General features: G+C 36.3%; 1 protein-coding gene across 1 annotated transcript in view; it reads right to left on the bottom strand.

The window, feature by feature from the left end:
* The window catches only part of LOC132366636 (bifunctional heparan sulfate N-deacetylase/N-sulfotransferase 3), a 145265-nt gene that overhangs the window by 58654 nt on the left and 64218 nt on the right, over positions 1–22393 (bottom strand). The window contains exons 4-5 of the mRNA XM_059924233.1: positions 11177–11362; positions 6446–6574 (exon numbers count right to left, since the gene is read on the bottom strand). Of these exons, the coding sequence (XP_059780216.1) occupies positions 6446–6574; positions 11177–11362 (315 nt within the window). The remainder of the gene's footprint in view (positions 1–6445; positions 6575–11176; positions 11363–22393) is intronic.

Below are 22393 nucleotides of genomic sequence, written 5' to 3'. Positions count from 1 at the left end.
CATATATCATGACTATTTCCCATGTCATCAAAAATTATTATACAATGTGTTTTTTAATGGGTGAATGTATTCCACTATGAGGGGAACATAATTTGCTCTTTTAGTATCCCTACCCCTGTTGGACATTTAACTTCATTCATCCACTTAAGAAATATTTTGTTAGCACCTGCGACATGCCAGGAACTCTTCTTAGTTTGAAGATATAGAGTAAATAAAGCACAAGACATACATGCTGTCTTGGAACTTGCATTCTAGAAGCAAGATAGACAGTAAAATGATGAATGAAATTAATTGGTCCTATATCTAACAGAACTACTCACTTAAACTTTACAAGCTTCAAAATTAATCTTTAGGCCTTCTCCAAAAAGGTTTAGCTTACTCCCAAATCTCTGGAATTGGCTGAGACCATACTGACTCTCCCCACAGGATTCAGATTCAGGCTAGACAGCAGTCATAGTACCTGCCTCTTCCAAGCTTTTGCTGAAAGGATAGCCCTTAGGCAGCCCATTGCCCAGTCATAGTGTAGAATGGAGATTGGAGGTAGTTGTGGGGTGCCCATGGCCAGGAGCAGTCAGTTCACAGCAGGCCAGGACTGATATTGGCTGACTCAAAAAAGTAAGCTGGGACAAATAGATTCCCTTGCTTTGGAATTTGATCTGCGACACCACAAGAGGATGAGATAATCAGCAAGTTAGAATTGAAGCTGAATGTTATATGGAAAACATTTGATGCAGTCACATTGGGTCATGTTTAAAATTAATTAATGAGGGCACAGAAGCCATTAAACAAGCAGCACTTTTGAGGCAGACATGTAATATATAGTCAGTAGTAGAAAAACGAGAGACTCAGACACGTGAAAAGCACCTGTTGTGTTGTATTAAAGCACTAAGGCAAGATCAAGATCAGTAATTCTCATTTTTATGGGCCCTGAAACTGCCTTGGGCTCAGAAGAACCCTCCAGGTCCAATGGACTTTGATTGTTCAGCCTTCTGGAGTCCCACGCTTCCATTATTTGAGGTAACTTGAGTGGGTCTCTAGTTCTTACAGCCAGAGGAACTCAATGAAAACAAGTCTTTATACAGAAGAGACAACTACATATATGAAGAGCAGTACACAAGAGTACATAATTCAGCCCCATCAAACTCATGATACAGGTTTTACTTATGCTTTTGATTCAAGAATTATCTTACCAGGACCCAGATGTCCTTTCCTTTCAGATTTATTGTGTTTGTTTTTGGTATCAGGCCATTAGAAAAGTCAGTTTCTCTTCCTTAATATGTGTTAAATAAAAACTAGGTATAAGGCATCATGTTTAGGCACTGGGATGATTTTGGAGATGAAAGACACATTTTCTGCCACAAGAAGCAAAGAGCCTAACAGCAAACCCACAGTGACAATGCAAGATAGTAGGTACTTAGGAAGAGTCGGCAGAGGATGCTATGGGAACGCAAGAAGGTACTTCTAAACCAGAGCAGAGAATGTTTCCTGAGGAAAGTGACCCTTAAGCCATCCTTAAAGGATAAACAGGAGTTACCTCTATTTTAAACTCCAGTTCAAGCTAGAGTTCTCTGGTCATTAAGAAAAAACATTCATTCTCATTGGTTTTTAAAAAAATCTTACTGCAGATTTGGACTCATTTTCAATTCTCATACCTTGATCATAGGTCCACAATTTCTATAGCAGTTTTTGGTAATCTTTGATTACCAAAATTATTTCTCCATTTTCTTTCTCTGCAGTACTTCCCAAATTTGCCTGATCATAAGAATCACCTAAAGCTCATGATAAGTATGCAGGTCCCCAAACTGTCCCCTGCAGTTTCTGATGCATTAAGTCTGGACTTTTTTTAATCAACTGTCCCAGGTAATACTCATTATTAGACATGTTCAGGAATTATTTTTGTACTATCCAAAGTTGTTGTTATTATTATTAGCATTTGTTTTTCAATAAAGAGTTTTCTGTTATCACAATGTTTTCCAGGATTAGTAAATAAGAAAAGAAAGAAACATAAAATTTCCCATTAGGAAAAAAAGCTGTTTTCTTTTAGATGAATTCTATAGATAAGCACACATAAGCCATATACATGTAAATTATAGTTTTTAAAAAAATTTCAGTGTGGGTTAATTTCTATTTATACAAGGTATCTTGTATGAATTCTTTTGTTTTACTTTCATTGTAATTCACTCATGTGTTACCCAGTTTGAAATAGTCATTCTACTCACCATGTGTAATTGTAATTAGAGAAATACAATTTAGATTTAGCTTTCAGGGATTTGGGTAGGAGGGTATGGAGGGTATGGTGGATAGATGCTATATCAAACTGAGAAACATAGAGACAAAAAGCATTTAATGAAATATGGGCATAAGGGGATTAGCTACTGTTTGTATGGGATGTTTAACAGTTTGATGAAGGAAGTATAATACTGCTATGCTGTCAGGGATTTGCTCCACTTGAATTCCAAACAAGTGTGGTAAGAGCATGAATCTTGTGGCAATCCACAACTGTTCTGGATTAATAAGTAAAGTAAGCGCTGACTTTATTATCAAGCATGTTGGAGGGAGGCACAGATATTGGTTGTTAAGGACTCAATACCTAGAGTCTGTTTATTGAACAAGAGCATAAGCAAAGACTCAGACATTTTGTAATTAGAAATAAGAACACTGGAGAAGGAAGGGGACATCCTTTTTCAGAGCAATAGAATATAATATGGCTCCCAAAAGAGGAACAATCATGTCTAATTCAGAACTATTCCATTTGTCACACTACTTAAGTATTATCACATTTACCTAAGATAGGTAGAACTGGAAACTCACATTAAAATGGACAGTATACTCTTAGTAGTGGTTTTTTTTTTTTGTATAAGTATATATGTCATAAATTTATAGGGTTCTGTTTATTGAGGGCAGGTGCGGTCACTGTGAATTAATATTTTTTTGTCATCTTCATAAGTTTTAGCTCTTAGTACCCATCTACATATTATTTTATGTAGGTATGTAAAGTAAGTAGACTCTTTCTCACTATTTTTTAAAGTATATACAAGGGTACTTGGAGCACTGTGAATTGATCAAGAATATTGTGTGTGGGTGTATTACATGTTTGTGTAGAAATTTTGTGCTTGTGTGTCTATAGCTAACAGTGATTCTGGGATAGTTCTAGTGGTTCTCTCCCCTGGTATATCCATAAGGTAATTCATTACCTTCCTGAATTAATCAACAAACACTTCAGGGCCTGTTACTTAGCCTGATGGGTTCCAACACCTGATTCAGTACACTGACAGACAGTGTCCATTTCTGGGGGGGCAGAATCAAATTAGCAAAGACAATGAAACTGATAAATAAAAACAGAATTTCATCCATTAGTTTAAAATGGAGAATTGTACATTATAGAGGAACTGAAATATTAAAATATATACAATTGGAGGGTCCTCTCCTGGTTATCAGGTTAAATGGGAAGTATTCACCAACTGAAAGATTTATAAAATTGTGCTGCAAATTACTGTTCTAGTGAGTACAAGTTCTTATGATGGACATATTCTTTTCCTATAGTAGGATTTATATAGGAAAGCAAACTATATTCAGGAAGTTGCTGGCTGAGTTTAGAATCAGAAGGAGAATTAGAAGAATTGAATTCTTAATGGTCCCAGGCTCAGATAGCCTGATGGGCCCACCTCTCAAGTGCACCTGAACCTCAGCGTCTATTAAAATCTCTGCATCCAACCCACATCTGAGGTGTGTGGCCTATGACACTGGAAATGCTCATTTGGAAAAGGCCAAGGTTTTCTCTCTCTTATGCAGTGCTAACATTGTCTTTGACACTCTTTGTATTAAATTTCCAAGGTTGACACTTTTTTCTTTAGCAGTGAAAAATACTTTAGTAACAGTAGAACATTTCAGGCCAGAGAGTTATTCTGTTTAAGGAACATACTTATCTTTGCTGTGATTTATTCTAGTTTAACTCTGAGAGGTACTTCACTGTAACCACCTCTCACCACAATACTGGTAAAAGTTATTGGAATACCTTGATATTATGTTGACATATAGGAAGAAAATTTAGAAGCACATTAAATAAAACCCTGCTTATATTTTCATTTTCAACTCATTCAAATATATTTGAATATATTTAAAAGCCATATGTATATTTCTAATGCACATCTACCTTTTTGAAGTAAACAGCAAACTCATTCAGCATTCTCAGAAAATGACACTTCTAATCGAGGCCTGAAGTATTACTGAAGCTCACAATGGCTATCTTTCAAATCCACTATAATTAAAGTTCTTATCTTTTTGCAGCTCATATCTACTTTGATTTCATCAAGGCTTTCTCATTCTCATTCTGGCCTAAAAAGAGTGTCATCTGCCAAATTACTAGTATGCCTAACTGTACCTGGACCTTTCTTAATTTTAATACAAACTTTATCTAAACATTTAATTTTGGGATGGAGAATTCATAGGAAACAGGCCACTACTCACTCTGTTCTGCAAAGCAAACATCACTAGCTAATGATAGTAATCTTTCCTTGGGTAAGACTTGGGCTGAGTCTAGAAGTGGGCTTCTTAACCACAAATCTCTAGGGAACTACAGTTGTTTCCAAAAATCATAGTTCACATGCCAGATGAGGTTAATTTGGATTGCTTGCATGTCTTACGGTGTCTAACAAGATCTGTCACTTATTTTGAATTCCAGCGTTTATCTGAAAGTAACTGTCTACTGAAAGTTTTCTGAATCAGAGAAGAACAAGTTTCGTGAAGTAGTGTTTTCTCCCCTTTATTCCCTGTGGATCTCCTCAGCAAGGCAAACAAAATTGCCAAATGTTATTGATAAAGGCCTGAAAAGTAGCAAGGTTTACTAAACGTTTAAAGAGTTTGTTCAGTTACTTTAGTCCAAATCAGTATACAAGAATAACATTAGCTTTACCACAAGATCTTTTTTCAATTAAGAAAATACTTTGCTTTTTAATTAGTAAAAAATATAATATTTATTGTAAATCTACTGAACATGAATGATCTTATTTTGAATTTCTTCCATGGTAAATAAAACTAATTTGGTTTAGAAAGTTTTGAAATTACAATACCACCAGGAATTTCTTAAGTGCCAAAGCAACTATTGGTTAAAAAAATCAGATAGATGATTACTTGTTCACAGTTGCCCTATGATGAAAGGAAATATAAAACATCAGAATTTTACAGATTATAGATTAAAGAGTCTTAAAATTATTGATGAAAATGTTACCATATTAAGAATATTTGAGTTTTCAGTTCATCATTAGGCATTAGTTTAATTCTTTTGCCTGTGTATTACTGGCTGAATTGATAAAATAAGAGAACAAAACCCTATGAGATGATTCCAAAGATACTTCCATTTGTTAAGAATAGAAAAGTTAGAAGAACCAGATTATTTCTGATATATAAATCAGAATTATTTATATTTTTCAGGGTATGAAGAAGTTTATTAACTTCAAACTATGGTGATTTTTGGATAGACATGTTGATTTTGCCCAAAGATGAGTTACTCTTACTTCTATCTCATTTCCTAGGAGCTGAGAAATAGATAGCTATTGAATACCAGTAGATAATGAAAAATATCTGAAATTTTACTTGCAAGACCTGTAAAATTAAGGTCAAGAGAGGGGTCTTTCAAATTTTATTCTCTTTATCCCTCTCTTATCTAACTTTTATGCTGATAGAATTTTTTTCACATTTGGAAAATTACATTTTTTTTTCACTTGAATATTGCTAACATCAGGGACAAATTTACTATAAATAAATACAGCTTTACTTTTTATGTCAGTGATCTTCAGAAGGGAAATAAAAATCCCTTCTTTTCCTTATACACCTTACTTCAGTTAGTTCGTTTTCTATACAACTTTATAACACTGGCCTCAAGCAGAAATAAGTACAAATGGTTCATTTGGGAGCTGGCACCCTAGTATTAAGAAGTAAAGGAGGAAGAACAGTAGCCCAATAAAACAGGCTGCTCTGCCCTGGCCTGAGATGCAGCAAGATAAGATCTAACGTGAATGTTCCAACAGTGACCCTATTTGCTTATCTAATTACTCTCCCATTTTGCTTCTACTTTTATTTTAAATAAGAAAAAAATAGAATAGTCACCTAAATGAAAAACTGGTCTCTTTGGGAATTGGAGAGTTTTATAGGTGAAAAATCTTACTCTGCATAAAAGCAAGAATCTCTGAATCTTGATCACTTTCCAATGCAGAGGAGGGTTTGCTAGAGCACTTCCTTGGCTCTTCCGTAAGTTCCTCATGTCATTACTACTTGTAGAATATTCTGTTTGCTCCCATTACTAGATGTGGTTCCATTTAGTTTCTAACTACTGTTTTAGAACTGAAACTTCATCTTGATTGGCTGATAACTAGCAAAACCCTGGCCTCTTTGTCATTTGCCCTGTCATTTTTCATTATTTATTTGGAGAATAACTCAAAGTACTTACTGGGTTGAGGACCACAGTGAAGAAAAGTTCACCTCCTTGGATACTCTTGTCCAGCTCTTTAGGACCTCCTGGATATTCTTTATAGAAAATTGTGTGAGTGAAAAGCCCACAAGTTTGTCTTGGAAGAACCTGAAGGAAGAATGAACAGGTAAGGAAAAATTTCCTTTCAACAAATTAATATTTTGAAACTTAGCTTTTTCCCTCATGGAAAATAATGTACAAGCTGGTGTCATTATTCAGCTCTTAACCAACACCCCCAAAGTTCTTCACAATGTGGGAAAGTGGGGATGACATCACTACAGCAGGAATACTGAAGAGAGTGGAAGAAATACGTTAAAACTAAGATAGACTTTGAATTATTTTAGCCACTTATCTATTTTAAATCTCCATGTCATTACTTCTGTTATGAAGCCTAGTATGTTCCAGCATCTTAAGAAATAAAACAAACAAAAAAAAGTAAAAATTAGACTTTAAAAATATTGGACTTGCCTGTGCTACGTTTTAATTCTAGTAGGCAAAATTTTTAAGGATAATACTTCTATCAAATTCTACACATGCATTAGAAAATGAAGTCAATTATTAACGTGATTCTTAGGAAATGACATTTTAAATTAGAACAAATATTTGAGACACAAATCATAGTTCCTGTTCTACTCTGAAAGGACTACTGTAGGTTGTAGTAATTGCCCCGAATTCTAAGTCTGAAGCCTGCCAGTTCCAAAAGTAAGAAAGAGATGATGCATTTGGTTAGTAATTTTTATAAAGTGTCAGAAACAAAATGATAAAAAGGTCACTCAGTAAAAAGTCTTCTTTTCATCCTTTGTATATAAAAGCCATTATTTACTTCAGTTATACATATTAGTGATAAGGATTTTTTTTCAAATTCTTACAGCTTTCCTGGTAAAATATCACTACAATTATAAAAGAAGGGGTGAACAAAAGCTGTGCAAGATGGTACAAACTTTAGCTAAACTTTATATAATGACTTCTTTACGACCTGCATTTGTCGTTACACCCTTGAAGTAGCAGAACATGAATTAGTATACTTTGGAGGGATACCAGTTTTATAGAATCTTACACAGGCAGGTCTTCTGCCTATTGTCCTAAGCAAACTGATCTTCATTTGTTTTTTGTCTTGATTCTTAAAGCACAATTGGTTCAGTAAGTGCTTTCAAAATATTACCTGTACAGGAATCCCCATGCTTTGCAACCTCCTAGAAATATACTGAATATGTATTTAATAAATTTCAATCTAGTCCTTGGAAAGTTTTCTTAGAAAACATAATTCCCAGCTCAGTCAATAAACTACATATTCAGTGTAAATCAAAACTGTATCTATCCTATTTATTTTGGTAAACTGGTGAAAGTTATATCCTTAGAAGCTATTTTATCTTGATGAAATCATTCCAAGAACTTCAGTTTAATTGCAGAGTATTAGTAGCTCTGAAGATGTTTCTGTTTAAAAGCATTATGCATTCTCATAATGTTATGCACAAAATCAACAACAAAAAAGAACTAAGGGCAGAGGTATTCTAACTGAATCAAATATATCCCCTAACAATTCATGAACATGTAATTTCCTGGAAATTAAATTTTACATAGCAGTTATTTATTTAACAAATACTTATTCAAAATTCTTTGCAAGTCCAGGTGGGAGAACACAAAGATATAGCCTTTATATTCTTGAAGGATTTAAGGTATATTGGGATAAAGAGAAATACCCCAAGGGTAAATAATGAAATGCCTACATGTAATTAAATGCCAGGTTAGTTTTACATTTTAACGTGCATGATTCTGAATCGCTTTTAGGATTCAGTTTGAATATCTTGCTTGAAAAACTATGGCAACATACAGAGCCAACTTTGGGATTTGATTGCCTAGCTGATTCTATGCAAAAGGGAGAGAGAAGTGAAAAGAAATTTGGATTTCATTTATTTCTCAGATTATTTGAGTTTGAACAGAGGGAAGAGGAAGTGTCAGGCTTTACCCTGCAACTCTGGGGAGGATCACACTTGCTGAGAGGATGAGAGTCACCATGAGCCCTAGGATGGTCAGTGGACCACCAAAGGAGGCTGAGGAGATCATCAGAGTGTAAGAGGGTCATATCCCATTGCCTTGCTCCCTAAATCCAATGCTACAGGACACTGAACATGTTCCTTGAAATGGCTCTCTTGTGTTAGAGAAGGAATAAGAGAGGTTTTAGGCATTCTGCTGTGAACTGCTCTCCAGAACTCTTTCTGGGAGTGTAACGCTGTCAAATTCAAACTTTGAGATATTGATGAGCCCCTGGAAACCTTATAGCTCCTGACAATAACTAGGAGATGGTTATGAAAGCCATAGTCATAAGAATCTCGGCCAGTGGACCTAAAGTCAATATCCTGTACATAAGGCCTGAATCTAGCTTTTATGCTCCTAATGGGGTTACAAGACGATGTGTTATAGGAATTCAGAGGAGAATAAGATCAGTGTAGGCCTGACCTAGGTATTGAGCTGCTATATATATACGAAGGTGCTTTACATTAAATTATATAAGATACAGAACTTGATACTGAGGAATAAAGGGAATAGGAATAGGTAGAGAGTGATCAGAAAGTGGTCTTTCAAGGTGGAAAGAATGACAAAGGCATAGATACAGCGATATTGCTGCAGACCTTTTTGTCTGGAGTGAGTCTGTGTTAGCTACGGGACAACAGGAGATGGAAAGGTAGACAGTTTAAATTGTTTTCAGGTCCCTGAAGAGCAAGTTAAGGCGTATGGAGACAACTGGAAAGAATCAGGTTAGGAAGGCAAGATGAGGCAGCATTTTAGGGCTAAAAGGTTGGCACTTTCCATGGGATGGACTGCAGTGAGGGGTGGATAGAAGCTGTAAATAAACGAAGTAGAAACCAGCACCATGGTTTACAAATGAAAGTCAAGGCAGTGAATTAGGCTGTGGGAAAGGAAGTGAAATTTAAAAATATTATGAAGGAATTATTGACGGAATGTAGAGACTGATTGGAAATGGGGGGTCAATGTGATGTTCAAATTGCAGAACTGAATTAGGGATAGCAGGACCAATAGCTAGTTTGAAGGGAAGATAATAAGTTTCATTTAAGGCCTTATAAGCTTGATTTGTGAATAGATCATCAAAACCCAGTTTCGCTCATTCATACAACAGGATATGGGTGTGATCTAAGTAACGTTTGTTCCTCAGTTCCCTGCTCTTTTTTCTTTGCAGTCTCTCCCTAGGAGGGCATATTGGCTATTGTGGTCTCCACTTACAACTCTATTAGGATGACTTCAAGCCCTGTCCTCTCTAACTGCACATCAACTTGGAACATTTCCCACTAGGAAATTCTCATCCAAGGGTCCACAAAGCAAACAGAGTTTCCACGGATTGCTGCATAAGTGGAACCTCAGGGACAGTTCCCTCAAAACAGGAAATCTGTTAGAGCCTTTAATACCTGCCAGATTCATGCATTTATAATACAGGTAAAATATGTTTTCAGGAGAAACAAAAATGAACATATGTCATGGGACATATCCAAGCAAGTTTTCTGGCACTACAGAGAGAAACAGAAGCAAAAGAGAACACCATTGAATAAAGTCCTTGGAGACTTAAGTTTATTATTCTACTAAGACTGCATATGATTTAAACATGGCAGGAGAGTACTGGCATACTTTTAAATTATAATATAACCCAAGTCAAAAGACTGGCAGCTTGAGGCACAGTGAGTTCATTTTCAGTAAGGAGGAATGGCAGGTGGGATAAAATGTGGCCATTATGTCCCCATATAGCATTTACAACAGTTTTTATTGAGGGAAAAGTTAAGGTGGAAGTTGATCCAAGTTCATTATCCTATCTGTAGTAAAACAAATGTCATTATCCAATCTGTAATTTTTGCCGACATAGGAAAACTGTCTGAAAAGGAGTCAGTTACACCTAATTCTAGAAGGTGGACATCTGTTCAAACACAGTTTGACAGTGTTATGGTGCCGGACCATATAGTGTTCTGTGTGGTGTTCCTTCCCAGTGTGCGTCTAAATCAGGAGGCCTACTCCTAACTTCACCAGTGCTCTTTGGATTTTCTGATTTCAGAAAAAATTAGGATTTAATTACTTACTTTGAGAGGTCTCACAAAGTATTAGGTAATAATATATCTTGACAATATACATTTGTCACCAGTGTAAAAACACAAAACAAAATAGAGAAGCTTTGGAGAGAATTCGGCAATGGATAGAAATGACTTCATTAACATCATCTCTTATTTGTACTCTATATTATGATCTGTTAATGATTATGCAGGACATGTGGCTTCTTGTTGTAAATAGTTTTTTTTTTTTAGTCTGATATGATAAAGAGGACGCAGCCTGGCAAGAGCGGCATGGTTTATATAGAGAGAGACGGTGTTAGTTTTACATGCTAAATAACTTTTTGAAGAAATGATGGCTTCTGTAAATTATCTGCAAGTTAGATGTAATGTTTCCTTAGTATTTTAATGTCAGTGCCTGCTTAATAGCAATAGTGTCAGTAAAAAACATTTTAAAGTTATATATATTTGAAGAATTGAAAAGAAGTGACTTTGATGAAAACGTGCTTTGCTTGGGTATGAAAAATATGTTTCCTGCTGCGTGGAGCTTTTCCTTCTGTTCAGCTTTTAATATTTAGTTCTTCTCTTTCGTTCTTTCTAAAAATGAGGAATTAAGTCTGGCGGCATGAGGTCTACCCTACGCATACCAGAGGAAGCTCACCATGATGTGTTTGTGGATGAAGCCCCTCCGGTATCTAGCTGGTTTCAGGTGTGGATATTCTTCCGTGCTGGTGATTCTAATATTCCAGACCTTCTTCCAGGCCTCGTACAGCTGAATGTGTACAGGGTAGACGCCCGAATGGTGAGGGGCCACCGCGTAGCCCATGTCAGTAGGAATGCCATGCTCCTAAGACCAAGCAAATGTTAGTTAGCATGTGGGAAGATTTATCTGGATCCTATTTTTATCCCAGGATTTTCAAATGTACTATAAATACATTTGTTTCACTCCATCATTACTTAATTGTATGGCAAAATTAAAGTGATAAACATTAAGGCTTCTAGACTTCATGAAGCCTGATAGCCACTCCACCAGTTTTGATGACGATACATGTGTGTTTAAGAGGTGATGGGACAGGACTAGTGCTTTTAATGAATAATGTGAAAGAGCCTGCGTTCAGTGCATCCCATCACAGTCACCTGTGACTCACCTTTCCTCACGATCTCCGTAAGTTAAATGACAAACACTCGCTACAGACAGCACTCAGCACTCCCCACAAAATAAAACCAGCATTTCTTAGAGGGCAGAACACATTCTGCGTTCACTAGACTTGCTAACAGGATTTTATTTTGTCTATAGCCCAGTTTCTACCAAGTGTGCCACGTTTCTGTTGTTCTCTCAGCAAGAGGGCCAGTAATAGACAATGTTCCCTGCCTTGTTAGAAGTACACACTTTTGATTAGAAAATGTGGTAAAATTTTATAGAGCAATTTTCTATGAAGCCAAAGCCCTGGTTATAGTGAAAGTAGAAGGTACTGAATGAGCCAAACAATCTGGAAATCTAGTTGATTTGAAATCCAGCTTTAGTATATAGAATGAGTCCAGTTTTAAAAAATCATTTCAAAATTACTCTCTCTCTTTCTCTCTCTGTCTCTCTCTCACTACTTCCTCTATTCACTTGGTCCTGACCAAGTCTGGAAATTCTGAAAATAAATCTACGTGACAACTAGACTATTTTGGAGGGGACTTGGGAAAACTTTGTATAATTGTGATTATTCTTCTTCATTTGAGATGGTCCATTATTCCTGATAAAGTCTCTTTAGCATAAAAGATGAGATGTCTTTTATTAAAAGAACACTCATGGTGTCAGTAGTAGACATGTATTTTTTCTCCTGAATGATATTATATTTTTCTATCTGTATTTTTCAACTGCTTTGTATTCTTCAAAAGTTCTACCCAAATAGACTTCCTCTGACTTGGTCATCGCTGTCTTCATGCCAAAGTGCAATTTCACATACAAAGAACCATAGTATTAAGCTGCTAAATGCACTGAATTGTAGAAATATGGATATGGAAGAAGTGGAAAAGACATGGCTAGCTTTGTTTTTCAACCTAAATAACAGGAGGTGAAGGAAGTGTATGAGCACTTGAACACAGAAGGAACAAGGGTTGCCAATCGTTTGTCATTACCAAAGTATCTGTCAGACCCCTTCAATAAGGCATAAAAGGCTCACAACCAACCTAACATAGCCGATCTCCTGTCAGCATTCATCCTCCCCACCCCAGTTTCTGATGATTCCTTTCATGTCTTTGCTGTACACCATACATATTGTCCACCCAACTGGAATGCCTCTTTCCTCTTATCTTGTAAACTGTTCATCATACAAACTCAGCTCAGACAGTTGTAGTTGAGGATGCTGGAAAGGGGAGATGCCACACTGTTGCTATGAGGAAGAGAATGGGTGGAGTAGATTATACTTGTGCTTCTGAAGGGTGAGAGGGAAGTTTCATGTTCTTCATTTTATTTTCATCTTTGTTAGAAATTACCATAACTAGGCAATTATTATTATCATTTAGAATTTCACTACAAAGTGAACTGAAATATCTCATTGCTTTCTTTCCCCCGTTAAAACTCTAAGGCAATTTTTTTTCAACTAAAAATTACTTACCAACACATACATACTTTGTGTTAGAAAAGGTCAGTGAAGTATTCATCTAAAGTGGTTTAAAAATAGGGGTGCAGTGATAATGGAACAGTTGAAAGAAAATGAATTTCAATCACAGAAATTTAAAGAAAAATTGTGAAGAACTACGGGTTATCAGTTTTTAAAAGGGTATAGGAAGAAGCAAGAATGAAATTCACAACGACAGGAACTACATTATAAAATTCAAATATCTCCAAATTTGTGAGAAATTATGCTGACAGAAAGCTCAAGGTAGTTTTAAATACCTGTAAGTGGTCAGCTATCTCTTCAGAACACTATGTAAGAAAAGGGCGGTCCAGCACAGCAGAGACATTTCCCTTATTTTGGAATATTCCCAAATATTTGCAAACCATCGTATACACAATTTGTGTTTTTCTTTTAAGCTTTTAACACTAAAGAAATACTGAGGTTTTTCAGTCTCATCTTTTATTTGTGTGCTGGTGCATTGTGGCACAGTGGCGGAAAACTCCCCTCCTGGAGTCAAACACAACTGGCCATTTCACTCTTGCATTTACGACCTGTGTGGCCTTTGGAGAATGATTTATGACCTCTAAGCCTCATAAGAGGTTCAGAGGAAATTAAATAATATAATACATGGAAAGCATTTAGTGCAGTTCCTGAAACATGATACACATTCAATGAATGTTGTTTATTATTGTTGTCATTACTGGCCTGCCTCCATTTTAAAATAAGCTATCATCCTACTTAACTCAACTCTAATGTGGAAATTATGAAAATACTGGGCCACCCTTTTTTTCAGTAAAAGAAAAGGGTAGATTTGGGGATTCTCCCTTGTGAGGCTTCTGTGACTTCTATCCCACTATCCCTTCTTGGGCCTGCTTTCCTCCTGATCTAAATACCCACAACCATGTGGCTCCAGCCTGTGAATCACTGAACATTAGCTAGTAGGTGGTCTCTTTTAAATGAGATGAAGGCAACATAAATTGGCCCCCAAATTTGCGTTCAATACCAGGGAGAACACCTGAAATCTTATTGGGTAGAAAAGTTGGGGCTAAGATTGCAGGTCTGTATGTTCTGGGATGCAGACTATTATGTTTCAGAAGATTTAGTCCCAATGCTAACTTCTTTTTTTTTAATTTTTTTATTATTTTAAAATCTATTTATTTAGTTTTGGCTGCATTGGGTCTTCGTTGCTGCGCGCGGGCTTTCTCTAGCTGCGGTGAGCGGGGGCTACTCTTCATTGTGGCGTGCGGGCCTGTCTTGCGGCAGCTTCTCTTGTTGTGGAGCATAGGCTCTAGGTACGTGGACTTCAGTAGTTGTGGCATGTGGGCTCAGTAGTTGTGGCTCGTGGGCTCTAGAGCACAGGCTCAGTAGTTGTGGCACATGGGCTTAGTTGCTCCGTGGCATGTGGGATCTTCCTGGACCAGGTATTGAACCTGCGTCCCTTGAATTGGCAGGCAGATTCTTAACCGCTGCACCACCAGGGAAGCCCTGTAATGCTAAATTTTTGACTGATTATTCTCTTCCAGATTTTTAAATTTGAAATTAAGTACATTATTATTTTGGAATTGGGGGCAAAAAGTCTAAAAGAGTAGATATTTTAGCTTAAAAAGTTAATTCTCCTTATTCTTTTTATGAATCCTTGACTGAAACTAGCATCTTAGATCTAGGAACTCTGTAACCTATGTAAAAATTTCCCTAAAAAAGGAAGTGGACCCAAAAGACTAGGGAATATGGCTATTTACTATAAAATGTATGTTAAATACTTAGAACACAAGTGGGATTAATTATTTTCACAATTGAACTCGTCATCTCCACCTCTCAGCTCTACCAGAAATTCTCTTTCCCCAGGGTTCCTCCATGCCACTAAATGACGTGATTAATTATCAACCAACTAGTTGCCTTGTCAAAAAGATAGAGGCTATTCTTGACACCTGTTTCCTCATTCTCTCCTAAATCTCCTTCATTATCATGTCCTATCAGTATACCTCTAGTATAAATCTTAAATCTATCCACTTTTCTCCAGTTCTATCATCATCATCATCACCACCATCACCATCACCATCACCATCACCATCACCCTAATCCAATCTACCATTTTATCCCGTGGCCTTCGAGCATAGGCTCCTAACCATTCTACCCATTTCCTCTCTTGTCTGCTTCCAATCCATTCTCTACATAGCAGCCAGAGTAATACTTAAAAGACCCGAATATGACCATGTGACTTTCTACTCAAAATCCTTCCATGGTTTCCCCTTGCACTTAAGATAAAATACAGAATTCTTAGGGTGGTCATGAGCCTTGCATGGTATGACCATGCTTCTCCCTCTTGCCTCATTTTGCATTACCCTCCACCTTTCATTGTATTTTAGTCACATTAATCTTTTCCCAAAACTCACCAAGCGATTTCCTACCTCAGCATCTTCCCGTATGTGGTTTTCCCAGACTGGAATTTCCCTACTCCAATTCTTCACTTAGATAAATTTGGCACCTCTTTGAGGTACTTTATTCTGTGATACCTTCAGAGAAGCCTCCACTGACAAGTCTCAATGTAAATGAAGTCCAACATTAAGACTTCTCTTAGCAGCATTCATCTGTTTTTCATGGTACACAGCACAGTTTGTAAGTGAATATTGCTTCATATAATTGTTTTTTAATGTCTCTCTTCCTCATTAAACAATAAGCTCCATGAGTTCTGGGTTCTGTCTTACTCACTGCTATATGCCCAGTGTCTTGCCAACAATAAGCAGTCAACAAATATTAGTGAACAACTGTGTGAACTGATTCTGACTACCTTCCTCTCATTCTGATTTTCACTTTCTCAATTATCTCAAACTGTCAGTTCATCTGCAGAATGGACATATGGTAACTCAAGAGAAATTTAACATCTAGGTAAGAAATACTTGAAAACACTTTTGAGACTGTAGTTAAAAATGATTCAAGTGAAAAACAGAAACTTATTATTATGAATTTATATTTAAATTATACTGTATAGAATTAAAAATTGCAAGATTTTCCTAAATTGTGTATTCAGATGTTTCCACATGGAGAATGTGAAGATAACATAATTTTATCAAGCAAAGAGTAATATTTGATATTCAATATTGATATTCAAAATTTCTCAGAAAAACTTCCCCAAAACTAAAAAAAAAAAAAATTGGCATTTAGATATTTGAGAAACAGTAACTTCATTCCTGAAGAAATCATTGTTTTTTACTATCCTTGATAATATTTCTTTATTTAAATTCTTGCTAGTTATTAAGAATGATACTTTACTTTTAATATTTTTCTCTATTTCAGTCTTTCTGAAGAGAACATTTTAAATTTATACTAATGACCTGAAGATTTGTTGCCTATTTTCATATTTCTCATATTAGCAAGAATACAAACTAATGTAATTAAAAAAATGCACAGTGATAGGAAGTCAGACATTCTATACAGTCGAAAAAATCTAAAACTTCATTACCACTTAATTTCAAAATACTTCTAAATGCTTTTCTATAGTACATTTGGGTTAGAATGTCCCATTTCCTCAGTATGTAGAAGTTCATGCTTTGGTTAACTATCTCATAGTATTGAGAATTTACATTTACAATTAAAATGGGCTTGCAATAAAGTTTCCCGATGTTTCTATTTGGTGGTATATTTTGGAGTTGTTTCTAGAAAAAATTGCTTTTTAAAGATAGATTTTTAAAGTGCCTTTCTTAAAAGCTGTGGCTGTTTGAGATATTATTTCACGTAGAAAGTAATACATTTTTCCAGATAATAGGAGCTCGTTTGGAGAGTGGAATTAGAACCTTTTCACTAAAAGACACATGCATACACATACACATATGCATGTACATACAAATACACACACAGTATGTGAAGAAAACAAATTTATGAAACTATTCCCTTGAATTTGAGGAGCATGTTAAATCTTCTAAAGACTGTTTTCCTAAGGTAATACTAATGAGCCACACATGAATTTTATGAGAAACTGTGGGGCCTCTGGCACTTGAAGGAGTCCTATAGCAGTTGCTGTGACTTGGGAGAAGTAAGAAATGGCAGTGATGGTGACCCAATGTACCTAAAGTTACTATTTGAAGGAGTCTTACTTCCTTCTTCATCTAGAACAAACCAGGCAAGTCAGGATTTATCTTTAGGTTAGGGAATTAGGTTTGGTACTGAATGCTAAGAGTGTAAATATTAGAATATGTTCCTGTGATAAATGGAAGTACTTCTGGCATGGTATGAAATGAAAGATCTTGAAAGAAATAATTACCTTAGTATAAGAATCTGATTTTTCATTTTTTTCAATTGTGAAATAAAGGGGTTGTACAAGTAGTCACTAAGATTCAGATTTAAAATCCTGTGTTTCTTTGACATAATCTTTGTGGTTTAGAAGCAGTCATATTTGGATGCTAAACATAAATGCCCTATTTTTAATCCATGATCTAATCTTAAACTAACATGTGTACTTTTCTTCCTACATATTTAAGTAAGTGATAACACTCTAAAATGTGATAGGCATATTTACATAAATTTGGTTAATATTTATAGAACTGGCCCCTAGATTTCTTTCTAGTTTGTTTTTTTTTTTTTAACAGGGTGCTCTTTAATTCATAATATAAATTCTGTTTGCCAGCTGGTATGTGAAAAATCTGCAGTGATGATCATGTTGTTTTTAATAGATTTGGTTTAAGAGTTTAAAATCATCCTCTGTTGGCAGCTGTTGTATAATTAAAAAGCTGGCTGGTCTTCATCATCTCTGGTTGCTGGGAGGTAAGCCCTAAATCCTTTGAATTTTCTAAGTTATAAGAATATCTTGTTATTCATGGTGGGTCCCTGAGACCAAAGATCTGAGTTTATGTTAACAAAATGACTCAGTTCAGAGTTTGGCCATGCCAGAAACACCAATCATTCAATTAGAGAGTTGGGGCTTTGAGCTAGTTTATATCAGCCTGACCTCTAGGCAGGGGAGGAGAGTTGGAGATTGAGTTCAGTCATGCAGTCAGTCAGTCATCATGTCTATGAAATGAAACTCCAATAAAAACACTGAACGTCAAGGCTGAGGCAAGCTTCCCTAGTTAGTGATATTCCTATGAGTCCAGAAGCCCCAGGAAGGTGATATTCTTGGTCTCACAGTTTAGATTTTAAAAAAACATGGCTATAGTAACAAAAGGTACAGAAGTCTTTGGATAAAGGTGTTAATAATGAGATCTTGTGAAACAGAATGGCATTACAGTAACTCATAAAACAGAAGTATGACCTCATCACTCTGAAGTCAATCAGATCTGGAGAAGAGTCTGTAGTGTTTGATTAACTATATAGTGAGAAAAGAATCTTATTTTTCCCATGTTCAAAGAGATTAGTGGAGGGAGGGTTGGATTGGGGGTTTGGGATTAGCGGATGCAGACTATTATACATAGAATGGGTAAACAACAAGGTCCTACTGTATAGCACAGGGAACTATATTCAATATCCTGTGATAAACCATAATGGAAAAGAATACGAAAAAGAATATATATGTGTATAACTGAATCACTTTGCTGTACAGCAGAAATTAACACAACATTGTAAATCAACTGTACTTAAATGAAATTTTTTAAAAATGTAAACAAAAAGTCAAACCCATGACAATAAAATGATCAGTATCTATCAGGGAATCTCGGGGATAGGGAGCAGTTTAGTATCGTGGAGGAAGCACAAATTTAGAAGTCCTGGGCTCAGTCTCAGTGCTGCCCTTCATTAGTTGTAGAACCTTGGGCAGGTTATACAACTTCACCAAACCTCAATTTCTTTATTTTCCAAGTAGGGGTAAAAAAACAAATTATCTTACGGAGATGTAGAGAATGAAAGATATAAGCAACATTATAGGTCAAGTGCCATTTAATTTCCTTTCATCTTATTAATATTATTCTCTTTCTTATTGAAACAACAACAAGTAAAACACGGAAACAGAGGTAAACTAAGAATCCTTCCACCATCACTTCCAGCCCCTGCCAAAACTCAGGATTCTTATTTAAGAGAAGACATCCCTTAAAAGAAGACAGACGGGACTTCCCTGGTGGTGCAGTGGTTAAGAATCTTCCTGCCAATGCAGGGAACACGGGTTCGAGCCCCACTCCAGGAAGATCCCACACGCCGGGGAGCAACTAAGCCCGTGCGCCACAACTACTGAGCCTGCGCTCTAGAGCCCACGAGCCACAACTACTGAGCCCACGTGCCACAGCTACTGAAGCCCATGTGCCTAGAGCCTGTGCTCCGTAACAAGAGAAGCCACCGCAATGATAAGCCCCTCGCACCACAATGAAGAGTAGCCCTCGCTTGCCGCAGCTAGAGAAAGCCTGCGCGCAGCAACGAAGACCCAACACAGCCAAAATAAGTAAATAAATAAATAAAAAGAAGATACACTCTCATTATCAGCCTTATCCAAAAAAAGTTTTACCAAACAGTATACATTTCTTCTGGAAAAAGTAATTGATATTATGTATAAAGTAGGAGCTATAAATATCCTTGGTGAGTCCTTTTCCCTTCGTAAACAAGTTCATTTGTGTCATTTTTTTTTTTTTGCAAATGAAACAACAAAGGATTAATCTCCAAAATATCATTTCTTTATAGACTCCTCATATAAGCGTTATCATACGATATTTCACTTTGTCTGACTTACTTCACTCAGTATGACAATCTCTAGGTCCCCGAACTTATGGTTATGGGGTGGGGGCGGAGGGGGAGAAGGGATGGTTAGGGAGTTTGGGATTGACATGTACACACTGCTGTATTTAAACTGGATGACTAACAGGGACCTACTGTATAGCACAGGGAACTCTGCTCAATATTATGTAACAACCTGAATGGGAAAAAATTTGAAAAAGAATTAAAAAAATCCTTGGTGAACCATAAATTTGATAAGGCCGTAACAATGACATCAGCAAAAGCCCTTTCTTGACACTACATCTTCCCCTTCAAGTACTACCCCAAGTTAATAGCTGAATTATTTGAAGAACTTTAATGAAATTTAGTAAGCCAAATGCATTAAGAAATTCCAGAAACACGTGTAAAAACATCAAATTACTATGTTGTGTAACAGGAACTAAAATGGTGTTGTAGGTCAGTTATACTTCAAAAACAAACAAACTCATAGAAAAAGAGATCAGATTTGTAGTTACCAGATGTAGGGGATGGGGAGGAAAGTAATTAAAAGGCACAAACTTCCAGTTACAAGATAAAGGAAGTACTAGGTATATAGTACACGACATGATAAATATATAATGAAAGTTGTTGAGACAATATGTCCTAGGAGTTCTCATCCCAAGGAAAAACATATTTTTTCTATTTCTTTAATTTTGCATCTATATGAGATGATGGATGTTAGCTCGCTGTGGTCATCATTTCATTATGTGTGTAAGTCAGGTCATTAGGCTGCACACCTTAAACTTATACAGTGCTGTGTATCAATTATATCGCAGTAAAACTGGAAGAAAAAAAAAGAAATTCCAGAAACAAAAGTTAAGCTAATAATTCAGTACCAATACAGAAAAAGGCTTACAAAAGGTATGTATACTTAGCTTTAACCTTCATTTTCACTTGTAACCTCTCAGAAAGAATTATTTCGGGGAGAGTGACAGATTTTCTTCTAGCCCTCCCAAATAATTATGTAGTTTATTTCAAGTTAGTTTCATTTAACAGAGCATGCTGTTTTCCTCTCTTAGAGTTCCCTTCCAATTTTTGAATTATCGTCATATCTTTGTTGAGTGTCTCATAACTAAACACACCTCTAAAGGGTGTGCTTTTTTAAAGAATACTCAAAAGAATGATGTAAACACTTGTACTTCTCACAGGCCGGGTTGATTTTTTTGAATTGCTAAAATTTCTTCAAGTAAACACATGTAGGAGTTTGTAGAAATGTAAAAAAATGAATCTATGAAGCTTTATTTTTTTATGCTGTAGCAAAGTAACTGAAAATGAAATTATCTAGAGACATAGTGGAGGAATTGAAGGGTTTAGTCTAATCCAGCTTTCTCAGAGTTTGAAACCATGAGTTTAACATGGTCCTTTGGGGTCCTTGAGAGGTAATAAACCTATAAACAATTCAGACACAGGCTTAAATTCCCAAAGTATTTGCAAACACATTTAATCTTTCTGAAAATATATAAAAGGTTGATTAGACTAGGAGTCTTTAAGTCTGCATGGTATTAATTTTAACTGAAGTAATATTACTGACAGAATAGAGAAGTTGATATTGATTTTTGTTTGTTATAACTATTGCATACCCTCTGGCATTTATAATAGCCGTCAGGACAGTGATGTTGCACCATACTTGCGTGATGGTTGCACAAACACAAGAAATTACATGAATCATATAAACAGCGACTGAAACGAAAAACATTGTAAAAGCCAGATTTTAATGTTCTGAATTTGTTTAAAAAATATAACTCTTCAGGAAGTAATAACATTCTGGTTGTGAGCTTTTTGTAACAGCAATCAACAGCAGTATCAGTGGCATGTCAACTTTCAATTACCCAAACCATGTTGGTTATGGGGGCTTTGGAACTTGACAGACCTGGGATCAAATCCTTTCTCCAGCTTTCACTGGCAGTGTGATTTTAAGAAAATTATATAAGCTCTCTGAGCCTCACTTTTTGCATTTTAAATATGGGAATAACTAGACTCACAGGTGGTTGTGAGGATTAATTGAGGATAGATATGTGGAAAGGACTAAGCACAATGTCTGGTAGATATCTGGGGTTCTCTTCCGACATTTCCTCTGGAGAGTCAAGAATCTTTCTCACTGAAATGCAAGGTTCTGTTTCATGTAGGGAAAACAGGATAATAGAATTTCAAGTTTCACAGTTTTCCCTGATCTGAGCATAAATTAAAGGAAAAGAATCCGGAATTGGGGAGACTAGTTTGGATGCTGCTGCAATGATCCAGATGTGGGATAAAAAATTTGGAAGTGGAGTGGGGCTGGAAAGTTTTGAAATGGAGTAGGATATGGTACAAAAGGAAGAACTCACAGAAACTACTGAATGATTGGGAACTTGGAGTGGGAGATACGAAAAAGCCAAAGCAGACACAAAGTTAGCAGTTGTGAGGATTTTACTTTCATTGATTGATTAATCATATTCAGGGGTAACATTCAAAATATTTACCAGCCAGCATGCCATCCACTGATCAATCAGACCTGTTGCCAGCTGTAGAGCTGGAGCTGGATGTTGGAGACCATGAGCCATGCCCCTTCAGTTGGGAGGTTTGCGACATGCACCAGGAGGGTCTGAGGTGGTACTGGGGGT

The sequence above is a fragment of the Balaenoptera ricei genome, chromosome 5 (assembly GCF_028023285.1).
Source record: "Balaenoptera ricei isolate mBalRic1 chromosome 5, mBalRic1.hap2, whole genome shotgun sequence".
NCBI lineage: Eukaryota > Metazoa > Chordata > Mammalia > Artiodactyla > Balaenopteridae > Balaenoptera > Balaenoptera ricei.
The sequence above is the reverse complement of the archived record's forward strand: the minus strand, read 5'-3'. Positions and strand labels throughout refer to the sequence as shown.